This window comes from Harpia harpyja, chromosome 11 (genome assembly GCF_026419915.1).
Source record: "Harpia harpyja isolate bHarHar1 chromosome 11, bHarHar1 primary haplotype, whole genome shotgun sequence".
Lineage (NCBI taxonomy): Eukaryota > Metazoa > Chordata > Aves > Accipitriformes > Accipitridae > Harpia > Harpia harpyja.
The window spans coordinates 7,745,368-7,759,968 of record NC_068950.1 but is presented as its reverse complement, the minus strand read 5'-3'; the positions used below and the strand labels follow the sequence as shown (position 1 = coordinate 7,759,968).

At 47.6% G+C, this 14,601-nt stretch overlaps 2 protein-coding genes across 2 annotated transcripts in view; both read left to right on the top strand.

The window, feature by feature from the left end:
• Positions 1-8,001: 8,001 nt before the first annotated feature.
• Positions 8,002-12,986, top strand: FASLG (Fas ligand). Its single transcript, XM_052800584.1, has 4 exons — positions 8,002-8,815; positions 9,192-9,237; positions 11,107-11,160; positions 11,602-12,986. Exons 1-4 carry the CDS (start codon positions 8,369-8,371, stop codon positions 11,994-11,996), a joined length of 942 nt encoding a protein of 313 aa, XP_052656544.1. The 5' UTR covers positions 8,002-8,368; the 3' UTR covers positions 11,997-12,986.
• Positions 10,211-14,601, top strand: part of PRDX6 (peroxiredoxin 6) — a 202,735-nt gene continuing 198,344 nt past the window's right edge. Inside the window, exon 1 of the mRNA XM_052800590.1 lies at positions 10,211-10,217. The gene's annotated coding sequence lies outside the window, so the exon portion shown is untranslated. The remainder of the gene's footprint in view (positions 10,218-14,601) is intronic.

Here is a 14,601-nt window from a genome sequence, read left to right as displayed (position 1 = left end):
TCCTCATCCTTTCCTGTTTTGCTGTAAGGGACAACTTCTTTGTCCTGTGTACATTTGCTTCCTAGACTGGATTACCCCACAGCACTGGTGAGCAATCCTTGAAGATCACTTGGAAATTACAGTTGAGGAATTGGCAGCACTCCTCAGTGCTTCCTCATGCGAGAGGAGTGTATTGTGTTTGTTTAAAAGCGTTCATGTATACATCCCCATTCTCTCTTGGGAAGGTGATACTTAGCCTTGGACTGAAATCTCTTTTTGCTGGTGCTCTTCTGCTGATACAATCCTTTTCATACTTTAGATGTTGGTAAGTCCAAGTAGGTTGTGCATGTTTAAATTCCAAGCACGTGTTCAAATTTCCAAGTTAATAATTTTAGGTGTGAAACTAAATGCCTTCTAAAGCAGTCCTTTAATACCCTGCTTTCTCTAGGTATTTTCAAAATTGGGCATGACTTAGATCTAAGGAGTTGCTGCATTTTGTGGAAAAATATCACCAATAAATCTTGTCATGTAATGAACACATGGGAAACATGCCATGGGAATAATGCATATCCTAAATGGACAGAGCAGAGCTCTGTGTTGAGAATATGGCTTGAGGCCACTTGGCTTCAGATTCACACTGGAGATGTGGCAGATGCCATAGATGGTAGATAACAGAGGGCCAGAAACTTCTCACTCATGCTCCCATATTTCAAGACTGTTTTGAAAATGCCTCATGGCATTCCCACTTCTGAAGGTGTACTCCAAAATCAATGTAAAGAGTAAATGATGGCATGGGCTGTGTAGGTTCACTTTCCTGAAAGCTACTTACTGTTCCGAAGAAATGCTGCCTCAGGGGTCTGAGTCAACAGGAGCTTGTGTGAATTCAGCTGGTGTGATAGGGAGCAAAAGCATTGTGCACTGTGCAGACTTTTCTAGTATTTTAAGTATCTGGCTAACAGAAACTTAGGTTATATGGTGAAAAATGTCTGCCTAGTTTTTTCCTGCTGGGTCAGTGGAGATGGCTGTTGGCAGCAACGACTCCTGTGAATGAAGCACATCTATCATGAAGTCACTGCTGGTGCATGTCGGCCAAGGAGTGGTTTCCATATTCTCCTAAGTATGTTACCGAACCATTTCAACTATGTCTAGATCTAAACTTTCCAATCAAAGCATAGGTTATACTTCAGCCACTGAGAAAGCCAGCATCTGAAGGAACCTACGGAACTGATAGTGCTATTGCAAACTCTATATAGAGTGTTTGTTCTGGCAGTAGACTGGAGATTGAACCACAGCTTCCGCCTGCTGCTCCCTTGCTGCTTTTAATTATTTCTAACCACTTTTTTTTTTTTTAAAAAAGGCTCTTAATGTCAAGTTCTTATTGCTTAATGTTTTCCTTTCATGTGGGCTCTTGAGTCATTTTTTACTTCCAGTTTTATTAATGTCACACTGACTCTAGCTTTCAAAACTTGATTCTTTGGTGAAATCAAGTCCCTCTTAAATCAGTTATAATCTTTATGTAGAGATAATTTCTAATGAAGACAGTTTATAAATCTTGATGAATTCCTGTGGTGTTACAGATACTTAAAGGGTGGGCCTAGTCAATCTTGTGCTATTGCATAAAAAGGTTGGACAGTTGTCAGTGTAAAATACCAAGAAGCCAGCATGCATATGCAGTAGTGAGAAGTGCATCTTTGCAGTCCTTGGGTGGGCCTTGAGCCCAAGGTCAAAAAATATTTAAGCAACATGAAGATTTCCATGGGAGGATGGATAGCCACAAACATACGCATTGTATAAGTGAATTACTAGCCATGTTTGCCAAAATAAGGTATTTAGGTTATATACATTAAGCATCAGAGTGGAAATCCAATATTTTTAAAATATGCAAACTCTACCAGCTGTGTGGTATTGGTAAATAGAGAACTCGAGTGTAAGGTGTCTTTGTGTGGCTTCTGCTTTTGCCAAGTTAGTGTGAGATGAAAACATGGAACAGCTTAGCATGCTTTACTTATTAAGGTACAAACATGTTCCACTTCATTTGGAACAATTAAAGCGTAGAGCCCTGACCACAAAGTGCTGTGGGTAGGCATCAAGCAGTGTGTGTCTCATCATCTGGAAACCCTGAGTGTCAAACAGCATCAGGTACTGTTGAAGACATTACTGGGGTTTGTAACAGATGGAGAAGAATTAGTGTTCCGAGAGCTGGTTTAGGTAAAATGTGTTAGCTTAGGAAAGGATAGTGAAACTCGTGAATCTCTCATGTATCCCTTCTCCAATTTAAGAGTAGTAATTTTAAAAGAAGCTTTCTGGAGCCTTGCTGCTGTCTCTCATGTTGGACACATGGGCTGGGAGCTGCAACTGGTCTTGCCCATGCTGCTTTTCATTAGAGTCACTAATTAAATCATAGATTAGAGGTATGGCTTTTGGTAGGGAATGGAGATGAAGTTAACTCTGCACTTTGTGGACCTAGAAAGGGAAAAGAAATGTTTGCCATCTTGAGGCTTGTTTTTTTTCTTTTGTTAGTTGTGGTGGCTAGAGCCTACATCCAGCTGCTGGGCCCTCTGTGAACTCACAGCAAACAAGAATTCTTGCCTGTGATTTTTTTTTTTTTTCCCAGAAAACTCAAAGCAGCTAATGAATATCTTCTATTAGTCATAATTTGGCATGGTTACTGCTGAAATGTCAAGGTTGTGTACATTGCCCGTGAAACCACCTATAGCTCAAAGTTAAATCCCAGGAAAGTCAGCTGAAGGTCCCTCAGAGTTTTGGGAAGTTGGCTGATGTGGGTCACTGGTGTCAGGGTGCTTGTGTAACGAGATGGGCGCATCTGGTGTGGGGCTCTCCGTATGCCAAACTGATGCTAGAGGGCCTGAATTTGCTCAGTAACACAGAGCTCAGGTGTGATCCTGGTGGAACTCAGGGTCTTGGGGTAGATCTTAGCAGGTAGGGGGCATTGTTGGGTATTTTTGGTTGGTTGGGTTTGGGTTTTATTTTTGTTGTTGTTTTTTGTGGGTTTTTTTTTTTGTTTGTTTGTTTTTTATGGGCTGAGAACAGCTGTTCCCAAGAAAGAATAAAATTGTCAAATACCAAGTAGGCCACAGTGGCCAGCAGAGCCAGCTGGTGTTTTCCAGGGTCAAGGCTGGCTTTATGCTGGCAGCCTGGGGCAGGGCATGGATCCTGCTGAAGGGCTTGTGAATGCAGTTCTTGACCGTCACTGGGGAGGATGGGAAATCAACATCTGCACGTTCGCTGTGCTCTTCCTCGCAACCTCTGAGTGGCCACACCACCTTGTTCCATTTTTCTCCCATGACTAATCTATTGTATGTTATGAAATGACCCGCTTCTCTCTTTCTCGGATGTTCAAGCAATAGATCCCATTACCTCATAACCACTATACCTCATTTTCTTGCTCTTATTACAGACGTGAAAGAAATAAAATCTTACTCTGCTGCTTTCAATTCTTCCTCTTTTTTTTTTTCTCAGCTGCTTTGGCTCTTTCCTTGCTTGGATACTCTCCTGCCTCAGGTCAGAGCCCTATATCTCTTCTGCTGAACCCAGGGCTGCTGCCTGCTTGTTGAGATCATCATGGTGAAGGAGAGAACAAAGTGCCTTGCTCACTGGAAGAAGGCCATATTAAGCACTGCAATGCCAGGCCAGAGCCGTTAGAAATGGATTTTGAAACCTGCTCTTGAGTGTGAATATGTGAACGTCTCCCTTGTGAGCTGTTGGCACTGACATGGCTTTACATGTGCTGTAAATGCTTCTAGCAAAGAGAGTAGTTGTTGAGGAAAGGAAAAGCATCACCATTGTCTAGGAAACTGAACTGTTAAAAAAAACATGTAATAAAGAAATTACACTAAGGTGTCAGTGCTAACTGCAAAGGCTGGGTGAGTTCTGGTGTCTTCCACTCCCCTCAAAGGCTTCAGTGGATGGAGATCCTGTTACCTTTGGAGGCAGTTCTCACAAGCATCCATTCCAATGTTTAGTCGAAAATCCATGTCTTTTTTGCGCAAACTACTTCAGCTTTGGTTCCCAGTTAGTGGCTCCCTGGCAAAGTTTTTTTCTGTGAGATTCAAGAGCCCTCTACTGCTGGAAATTGTCTCTTTTTATATGGGTTTTTCACGCACTGTCCCTCCCTGCCCATCTTCTCTTGAATGGACCAAATTGAACATCTGTGCTGTCTGGCAGTTATGGCAACTTCTTCCTGAGCCCCTCTGAAGTTGAACATAAACTTGCAATGTGGGTTCTGGGACTGTGTAGCTGTCCAGTGCTACATGTGAGCTCATACCTATGGGAGCCCGTGGGCTTTCCCTGCTGGAAGCTCATGTCCAGCTGGGTAGCTTTTCTATCAGTTTCAGAACTGTTCTTTCTAGGATGTTATTTTCTATCTAAAGAGTTTGATCTGCAGTCTTTGTTTCTAGACTGGTTTTCTTCTGATTAAATTGTCTGTCCTCATTGTTACTTAGGATCTCTTACCAGTTATTTTAATCTGCAAATATTGCTGGCATAATATTTTGCTTGGTTTTCTCTGTGGTAAAGGCTTTGAAATAGCACTGTGTTGAGGACAATCCTGGTGGAAAATCAGAAGCCTTGTCCCGGAGGGTGCTCTCAGTTAGTCTTTCCACCGTACCCATCAGTGAGTGTTAATGGGTGCCATCTCTTCTGCCAGCTGTGGCTGATCCTTACTGGGTTCTCAGTAGTTGCCTCTCCTGGCTCTGTTGGCATGCACAGTTTAGCCTGGGACTGCAAAAGGTTGCTGAGGCTGTTAATATCTCGGGTTAATGTTTTGAATCCTGTTTTTTGAATGCAAATGATTCTCAGCTTCTTCAGTTTTTCCTGGGTGTAATTTATGCAGCCCTGTGGGCTTTCAATAGTTGCTTTTTAGCATTTCCACTGGTCGCTAGTGTAATAGGAAATACTTGTTAATTACTTTCAGGCAGACACGTGTCTGACTCTGTCCAGAACCTGATGAGAGCCTCTCCTACACAGTGGTTCGTGCTTATGTTTTTTTTTTTTTTTTTTTAATTTTATTTTCTGTCAAGTATTAGATCTGGATCATTGTTCAAGTCCTTTCTTTGGTATATTTCAAGCAGGTTATCCTTTTGTCCTTAAATCTGCTGATACAAACTTTTAGCTGCTGGCTGATTCTCTTTGCTGTCAACGTAAACTTTAGCATAATAGTGTGTGTCATTAATAAGAGCTCCCACCTCTCCTCTGGGGGCGAGGTGGGGATGGCAGGGGTTCTTCTGAGCAAATCCTCTTTTTCTGTCTGTGGAACTGTGGCTCATTTTGTTTTTGGCAAAGGGGACTGATTCTCTGATAAAGGGTATGGAAGGTGTTTCCATTTGAAAATATTCCCTCCTGTTCCAATGACATAAGGCTGCTGAAAAGAGTGTGCATCTTGCAGACTGGGTGAAGGGGGGGATAGGGAGGCAGAAGGACAAAAGGGGTGTCGGATTTGTCTTTCTTTTTATGTCCTCCTTTCCTGCCCAGCTGTCCTTGCCCTGTATTTTAGGAGAGCTCAACCTTGCCTAAATTCTGGCTCTAGGCCTTCTAGCAAAATAGATTCTGTGACTTAAATGTCTACCTACAGCAAATTGTCCCACTATTATTTCAAAAGCCCTGTTAATATTGTGTGTTGCTTGAGCAATAGGAAGCCAGCAGAACACAGACCCTGCAGACATCATGACGTGCTACACACACAGCCCCGCTTGCTGCTGTCTTCCAGCGTGTATCATCTTGGTGATCTCTGAAGGTGGTGACAGCGGAAACAGAGAATGTGACAGCAGGATCCACGTAGTAGAGCTTGCTAGGAAGCGAGGGTCTCTAAAAGCATGCTGTGCACTGCAAATGATCCTTTGATGGTAAAATAGCCCCAATCTTTGGCTTGCCACAACATGTGGTATTAGCAGGCTCTTGATTTGAGCATCTGAAAGAGAAGATGCAGCAGACATGGCTGAAATGGCTTTCTTTGGTTTCATCGTCTCTGCTCTCTCACCCACCCATTAAAAAAAAGCACCTTTGTGAAAATAGGAAGCAGTGGGTGAGAAATAAGTACACTTCTGACATTTAAGGGAGACTGCTACTGTGCCCGCAATCCCACCACAGTAAGCTGTCTGCATTAAACACAGTCAGTGGCAGAAAAAATTTGAGTGGATCCTCTCCAGGCAAAGCTATGAGCTCAATGACTCTTGACATGCTTGTCAGCAATGCCTGCAACTTTGAGAAAGTCCTGGGCTTCAGTCCCTGCTCCCTGAGCCATCACTGTATTTTACAGGAGCTGAATGGGCCACAGAGGGCATTAAAGAAATGGGAACTCCCTAACACTCATGTCCTGTTCCAAAGACCCCTGGGCATGCTGTGCTCGCTGCTGTGAGAGCAAGGGAGTGGAGGCACCGACTGCGGAGTGAGGAGCCCAAGTGGGTGGCGAGTCCCCCCACACGTGGCTGAGGTGCCTGTGGCAGCAGCAGGGCTGGGGTGCTGTGCAGGTGGGGTGGTGAAGAGCACAGGAGATGCTTGTCCAAGCGTCCTGCTGCCTCTCTTGGCTCCCGGTGCCTTGGAGGCATCTCCCTTTCTCTGTGCCCAGTACTGGCTAGCCAGGCTGGAGTTCACCATGTGGCATGGGAGGTGTGGAGCTGAGCCCAGCCCTTTGTGTGACCCTCTCTTGTAATGATCGTAGGAGTGGATGAGGACCTGTCCTCAGGCTGGCTGGGGAGTGCCATTCTGTGATGCAGAGAGGAGGACTGAGTGAGGGTAGGCATGACTGGAGCTGGATTTATGTTGCTTTTGTGTCTATGTCAGAAACCTAAAAGTACGAGGAAGAGCCAGACGGGTTGCTGAAACCTCTCACGCTGCAGATCACTGCTGCAGCAAACGGCTGTGGTGAACATCTTCAAAAAGCAGTGGGGTGTCTGGTGGTGCAGGCAAGGCTTTGAGGACACATCTGACTTATTGGTGTGGTTGGAGGAAAAGCTGAGGCCTTGCTTTGGAGAAACCAGTGTGCATATGTCGTTAAAGCGTGATGTTCTTAGACCCCAGTTTTGATGTTCAAGATCAAAGCCTGTGTGTTGGGATGGCTTCCTTCAGCCACAGAGGAGACAAATCTCCAGTTTGTTCTTGTATTAAGCGTTTTCTTTTTTTTAAGTACTGCCCCATACAAATACACACTTCAACATAGGTCTGTAAAATGGAGGAGCAAACTGCTGTTTATAATCACTTCTGTGCACCTATAAATCTGTGGGAAAATCTCATTGCCACCACTTGGAAATCTGCAGTCAATGAGGAATGGAAACTGGAAACTGAGGAATGGAAATGTCCCTGTCTCTCCTCGCTATGATTTTGTAATGAGCTCCTGTAAGTGCTGGTCCTTGCAGCACAGCCTGAATTCTGGATCCTTTCTTGGAAAGCAAGAGAAATTCTACGAAGGTGAGTAGCACACTGTCTACCCCAGGTTTTAGTCACAAGTTCCTCAGCCAGGTTAGGTCCTGCTGCAGTGCTCAGCGTTGACCTGAAGAGATGATAAAGCCCTTCTTCCCTCTCTAAGGCTTCCTCAGATTAGAAGAGGATTGTGGGGTTGGAGATAGTATTTGCAAAGGTAACAGGGGCAGCAGAAGCTGCCAGAAAAGCCTGCTTGTACCCCAAGGCACTGTGTGTTTCCCACATTACAGCACACTGCTGGTTCATCCTGGCCAGTGCCCCACAGTGATTTAGTGAAGGCAGCCCACTGAGCTTGGCTCTACTTAGGTGGTTAACACTGGGGCAGCTCTGCTGAGGCTGCAGCACTGACAATGTCTTCCTCTTCTTGGTTAGGTTGTTTTTTATCACAGTGGGACGGTGTCTGTGACCAGTGTTCTGTGACTGGGGATCCGTGCCCTGTTGGAGGAGCCAAGGAAAAGGCAGGATGTGCAACAGGCAGCGGTAAGCAATCTGTCCTGTGTGAAATGAAGCAATTCCCCGGCACCCACAGCTGTGCTTGGGATCAGGTCTTCATCCTTCTGCTGAGGGTAGGAGTCCTCAGCTCTGCCTCTCCACTCTTGTGTAGGATGCCAGAGGTTTTGTCATTCCTTTTGCTCTGCTTGTGGTCCAGGACACTGCAGTGGAAAAGCAGCTGCCTCTGCCCGAGTGGGCTGCTGGAAAGGGTGGTTGGCTGGTGGGTGTGTGCTGGGCTGATTACTCAGCCCCCGAATGGCAGCGCAGCCCTCGTATGCCCCACAAGCACTTCGCTGCTGAGTGCACCTGCTTCCCGAGCCTGGCCGCCAAGCGCGGTTTTGTGTGAGCGCAGTCTGCCGCCGGGCTGGTCCCTCCGCGTGTGCGTGCCGCCTCGGTGTGGGAGGAGCAGGTGGGTGCCCCAAACTTGCAGCCGAGGGCGGAAGCTCTTTGGGGTTTGCTGTTGATGCTTGAGGCTTTCATAGAGTTGCAGCATCTGAGCTGGGTGTTCGCTGCTGGAGTGATGCAGGCACATAAAGGCAGAGCTGGGTCTTCCCCCAGGGCTCAGTCTGGGACAGCCCCAGCAGTTTTTGGCTGCCATATGGAAGATCACGCTAAGCACGTCCAGCCCATCCCGCTCCCGGCCATGCAGCAGAACTTGAACTACGTGTATCCCCAGATCTTTTGGGTGGACAGCTGTGCCAACCCCAGTACTTCCTGCCCCCCTGCACCTCCCGTCGCTCCTTTTCCACCACCAGTACCCGACCGGAGGACAAAACCAAGGAACAACAGGGAAAGGAGGAGTGTTGGCTTCCTGGTGATCTCCTTGCTGATCCTGGTGGCCCTCACTGGAGTGGGGCTGAGCATGTTTCAGATTTTCCACCTGGAGAAGGAACTGGCTGAACTCAGAGAGGTGAGGTCTGCCTGGCTGGTCACAGAGGCTCTGGGGAAACAGGAAAAAAAAGAAAAACTTAAAATTGGGTCTGAGATGCTCAGGTGGTGCAAAACTCCCCAGGGGCGGGCTGGTGGCATTTAAATGTCTGCCATGCCAGTGTAAGTGGGGTTGCTTATTACTGTGGGGGACTGCTCTATTGGTAACTGATATATCTGGGTGTCTTTGTGTTTCTGAGTGCTGCAAGGTTTCTTTCCCTGCATATTTCTTAGCACTTTGCAGCTCCCTGTGAGCACCCAGAATTAGCCACTGCCAAAGATAGTCCTTGGCTGCTTTAGATGATGCCCTTATGCCTCTCACTCTGCTAAGATGGCTTGTCACTCTTCTCTTTTGACAGTCTGCCAGTACTGAACACATCCCTCCAGCTTTGGAGAAACTCATAGGTGAGTTGATGTACATAGAGGAGGAACTCCTCTGTGTTAATGTGTGAGAATGCTCCTGTCGAACTCTTCCCTCTCCTCATCGGGGGCAAAGGCACTGTAATGCTCTGAAAGTGCTGATTTCACTTGCTTGGCTGGAAAAAGAGCTTTATCTCTGGGGTGTGGGGATGGGGTCCTGCACCCTGCCTGCTGGAGTGCTTGGAGGTGTCAGCCACAGGTTCCTGTGACAGCGTGCCTCTACCTGGGGGCCTCCCAGGCCCAGCGGAGCAACGGTGCTGGGGGTACTCTACTGTAAAAGTGAGTTTCTGGCTGTCCTAACGTACAGCAACAACATGAATGGAAGGAGGAGAACGGAGAAGGGTACTGCACGTGTTACTTCTTTCTCTCCTTACTCTTTTAAGATTCTGGGAGGATGCAGAGGGTTTCATTTTCTGTGGGGGTGGGGGATTCACTCGCACCCTTGAGATCGCAACTTATTTTTTTCCTAAATTCTTTTGGTACAAAGTCTCACTGCAGCCAAAGCTAGTTGAGAAGAGCCTGATTATATATGGAGTTTTTTTCTTTTAGAAATGTCATTTCAGTGAAATTGAAACTTTCCACAAGAACCTGCCAATTTTTCTAAATTTCATTCAGGAAAAACCCAAAGATTTTCAATCTGAATGGAACAATTTAAAAATCATATTTTGAACTTCCAAACTATTATTTTACTTTTACTTTCTATGTTAATGTTATCAGTAAGGATATCCCTTTTTAAAGATGGCCAAGTAAAAAATTTTCAGCTCTCTTGACAATTTTTGCTAGATCTGAAAAGATTTTTTTCCCTTGAGGATTTTTGATTAGTAGGAAAGTTAATTTCTTTTCAAGTTTGTTCTCATACTGAATGAAAGCAAATTTGGAAATAGCAAAATTCTCTGGAAAGGGCAGTCCTGGTTCCCATCAACTCCCATATCAATAGATTTTGTAATGCTTAGGGGAAGGGGAGCTGTCATTTTAACTGGATGCTCAGTGGTCTGATCACAGGCTACTTTAGTAGTAGCTGAACATAAGTCATAAACAGTAACCCTGAATTTCCTGAGGGGGGATGGATAAATAAAGCAAGCCAGGGAAATAGTGTGAAGAAGGGGGAGAGGAGAGGAAAATTTAATTGGCTTGAGAAAAGGCTGCTTCTAAAGTTTGAGAACATGATGCTTGGAAGTTGATGCTGAGAAGGGAAGGATGGAGTGAGATGGGATCCAAATACCAAGTCACTGTAACTGGCCCATCTCTCCAAGGGGAACGGAGCCCTCCAGGGAAGGCAGAATTTTCCCAGTTGTGCTCTGCCTCTCTGAGGACAAGGTCTGCCTGGCCAGCGGGATGGTTTGCAGGATGTCTCAAGTGTCTGATCTAGTTGTAAGGAGGGTTGGTACTCAGCAGACAGAAGTCCACTGCCATGGGTACACCTGTCTTTGGCAGTGCTGGACTGGAGGGGGGCAACAGAACAGGCTCACCTGTGACAGGACATGAGCAAGTCACCTTGGCATGGGCCAGAGATGCTGGGTAAAGCGGCACTATTGTCCCTCTCCTACAGCCTGAGAGGGCTCTGCTTGAGCTCACCAACTGAGCCGTTTAAGATGAAAGCTCTCCTTGCTCTTTCCCCTTGCTTTTGATCACATCTGGATCCTTTGCTGCAACTCTTCCTTTTTAACTCCTCCTCTTGCCCTGCAGTGTTTGCCCAAGAACTGCTTTACCTCGCTGCGCTAAGCCATGGTGCTTATGTGCCCTGTGCTGCTCTGAATCTGCCCCATTTCAGCTTCATGGTTGGCTTCCTTCTGCTTTCTGGGCTGGCTTCTCCATGGAGCATATGGCTAATATATCTTCCCTTTTTTTGTGCAGGGCAGAAGGAGCAGTCAATGATAAAGGAAGCAAGGAATGCAGCACACTTAACAGGTATGTGCTGAGGGAGGCCAGCAAAATGTGGGAGCAGGGGATTGGGCAGAGGTGGCTTGGGTGAGAGGGTAGCATGGTTGTAGTTGTGAGGAGCCCAGCTCACACAGGCTTTCCTATTTTCCTTTGGTAACATGTGTGCTCTGACAGAGGGAAGTTACTCCACAGCTAAAATCTTCCCCTCATTTAGGCTTTTCAGTGAGGGCTCTGGTTTTCGGTTTGGGTTTGTATCTGGGGTGTGCGGGGCAGAAGGCTGTCATAAGTGGCTGTTGTTGAGCAAGGTGAAGGTGAGAGCTCCCACAAGCCTGAGGTTGGGGTGGACTTTCCATGCTGCAGACAAGGACTTGGAGAACAGTTGACTTGTTTTGACGTGGGGTGTGACTTGAGGAAAAACCACACAACTGCTTGCACTTACTGCACTTTTTCTCTTATTTGGGCTTCCAGGGAACCCGGTCCAGCAGGACCTCCCTCTGGAGTGGGAACCCATCTCTGGCCACGCCTTCACCAACGGCATTCAGTACCGCGATCAGGGCCTCGTCATAAATGAGACTGGCTTGTACTTCGTATACTCCAACGTGCTCTTCCGGGGCAGTGTCTGCAGCAGCCAGGTGTTGACCCACATTGTCTACAAGAAAAACCCAGCCTTGCCAGGCAGCCACGTGCTGATGGAGGACAAAGGCATCAACTACTGTACGAGTCAGAAAACATGGGCCCGGAAAAGCTACCTGGGGGCTTTATTCAAGCTCAGGAAGATGGACAGTTTGCATGTCAATGTCTCCAAAATTGCTCTGGTTAATTTTGAGGAATCCAAGACATTCTTCGGCTTATTTAAGCTTTGAATGGGGCTGTTGGAGCGTGGCTGGCAGGCCCCCCCCCACACACATGGATGCGTGAGGGGTGAGTGCTGCCTGAGCGGCAGTGGCCAAGCCAGTGTCTCGCACCACCAAGAAACTATGTTTTGGCCTTCAGTGTAAGAGGGTTCAAGCAACAGGTAAAGGCTTAAAAGCAGACCTGCAGACCTCTGGGAAGCACTGGGGCTGTACTGTGTCTACCTGAAGAGAATCACACATTTTCCCCCTCTGAAAAAACCAACAAACTCGAAACATAGTGTGCTGAAGACCCCATTGAAACTCACTACTTGCTACCTGAGAAGATGCTGGTGCCAGCGGCCCCACATGATGTCATGGCCCTGGTGAGCTTGGGCCAGCAGGCGTGTGGGAACAGCCGGTGGGCATCAAGGAGGCCCCTTGAGCCAAGGCTGCGGGTGCCTGGGCCATGCTGTGCCACACCACAGGCAGTGGTGTGGGAATGAGTAGTACGGAGGCCTCAACTGCCTGCCCCGAGCCATGGCTGGCCACCCTGCCCAGGCACTTGGCACTGTGACTGCTGTATGACCAGCACCTGCCTGCTAGCTGGTTTGTTAGGTGTGATACATTCATTTTGCATTAAGTTATTGACCATTCCCATCCCAGAAAATGTCCCCCCAACCTCTTTATTTAACTCCTTGCAAGGAACGTGCCAGAAGCAGTGATGCCATGACAGGGGTCCCAGCCTGGGAGAGAAACCATGACTGTGCCGTGGTGGTGGAGCTGGTGGGGAAGCCACGTGCTCTGCTGACAGGAACTGAACAAGACAGCGGTGGAGGGCAGTGGGGCCTGAGATGAAAGCAGCATCTCCAACCCCCTTCCCATCCTTTTGACACATCAGCGTCCCCCATGGAGACCTGGTCCTGCCACCCCCTGCACGGTGCAGGTGGGGGCATGCTGACCACCATCAACAGCATGTCTTTGGCTGGCACCCTTGTCACAGGGTATTCTCTCCCGAGCAAAACACAGATGGTAAATAAAGATATATTTTTCTAGTAAGTGGCACTGCCTTTCCTCATTTGGGGCAGCAGACTTCTGCAATGGCTGAAGTCCTGAAGGCCTCTGTGATCAGGGGCCAGCACCCCACTCCTCCAGCAGCATGGCAGAAATCTGGGAGCCTGACCCCACTTCAATTCCTACTTGGTGGGGCATGGGGTCCCCTGCCATGGAGCTTTGGGGCTCCAGCATCAAGACATCAGGATTTGGGGATCAGGGAGGTGTGATGTGGGCAGCACAGACGAGGCAGCCCAAGCCCAGTTTGGCCATCAGGAAGGGGACTGATCTCAAGCTTGAGCTTGAGTGGAGCCAGACACTTGTTGCTGAGCGGAAGCACTACCATCCCCAAAGGCCCCATGCTCCTCCATGTGCCCTCTGGCCCCAGCAGCACTTCCTGCCTGGCAGTCTGATGGGCAAGGAAAGGAAGTGGTGCTTTGGTGTTAAAAAACCCTATTTGCTCACTCTGGTGTCTGGTTCATGGAGCTCTTCCCTTGCATGGGTTAACCCCAGGGCTGTCTGCCACATTGCCACCAGGCAGTACACAAAGGCTGCAGCTGTGGTGCATCATCATCTTTGCCTACCTTCTTGCAGCTCTGATGTTGGTCACAGTGAACTTGTTCTTTAGCAGCCTGCAGCATTTATTTCCTTTTCCATGGTGCTGCTTTTGGCTCGGTGGTGTGTGGCCTGTGGTTTGCTGTTGCTTGCTTCAGGGAAACCTATTTCTTTGAAACTTAGAAGTGGACTGGCTACTGGTGTGGCCAGTGTGACACAAACACTGCACCTCTCTGCTCACACAGCTGTTGCTGCACTTGGATATTTCTACTGCATTTCTCAGGATGGAAAATGCCTCAAGAAGTCAAAGTTTAGGGACCTTTTTGCTTGATTGATGCTCTCTCACTGACCCCACATCCTCCTAGTATCAGAGGGGCAAACCACATAGTGCAGGGATAGAGGTGCTGGATCCAGACCCTGCCAGGAAAGGCTGGAAAGTGCTATCCTCTTTTGGTTGCTGTTTGTGCTGTGTTGCTTTCCCAGTGACCAGACATCCAAGTGGGGAGTGGGCATCTGTATGTACACATGCCTGCAAGCTTGCAGCTATTTCTGGAGCAAATCTAGCTGAACATATTGCATGTTTGCTTTCTTTACTGGTAAGCAGCTTGGAGACACACAGGGCATTCAGTGCCCAGAGGAAACTCACGCTGAGGTTATACTCTGCTAGTACTGTATTGGGGAAGGGCAGGAAAGCTCCCCAAGGTTTCTGTAAGTCAGCACATAGTAACTTATCTAGACTGTGAATGCAGTCAGTTCTGGGGCAGGATCGCTGCACATCAGGAGAGGGCAAAGATCTGTTAGTCTTTTTATCTGAAATGCTAGAGGCAGCACGGACCTGCACATTTCAGAGACAGTGGCACAGTGAGGTGGACAGTCATGTTATAAATAGTGCTGAGATCTCCTGAAGTGGACAGAGCTGGTTTATCCTTGCAGGATAAAGCTAGGTGCTGCTAGGCTTGCTCCCAAGTCAGAGAGCAGCTGTGACTGTGTGGAGTCAGTGGTATGGCTGCCAGTAAGATGAGTTTCTGCT

What these genes read in the sequence shown, in the direction of transcription:
- FASLG (XM_052800584.1), top strand. Translation starts at nt 8,369, where the DNA reads ATGCTTGAGGCTTTCATAGAGTTGCAGCATCTGAGCTGGGTGTTCGCT. An exon ending in AGCTTTGGAGAAACTCATAG is followed by an intron (nt 9,238 to 11,106) that starts GTGAGTTGATGT and finishes TTTTTTGTGCAG; the next exon opens with GGCAGAAGGAGCAGTCAATG. An exon ending in GAATGCAGCACACTTAACAG is followed by an intron (nt 11,161 to 11,601) that starts GTATGTGCTGAG and finishes TTGGGCTTCCAG; the next exon opens with GGAACCCGGTCCAGCAGGAC.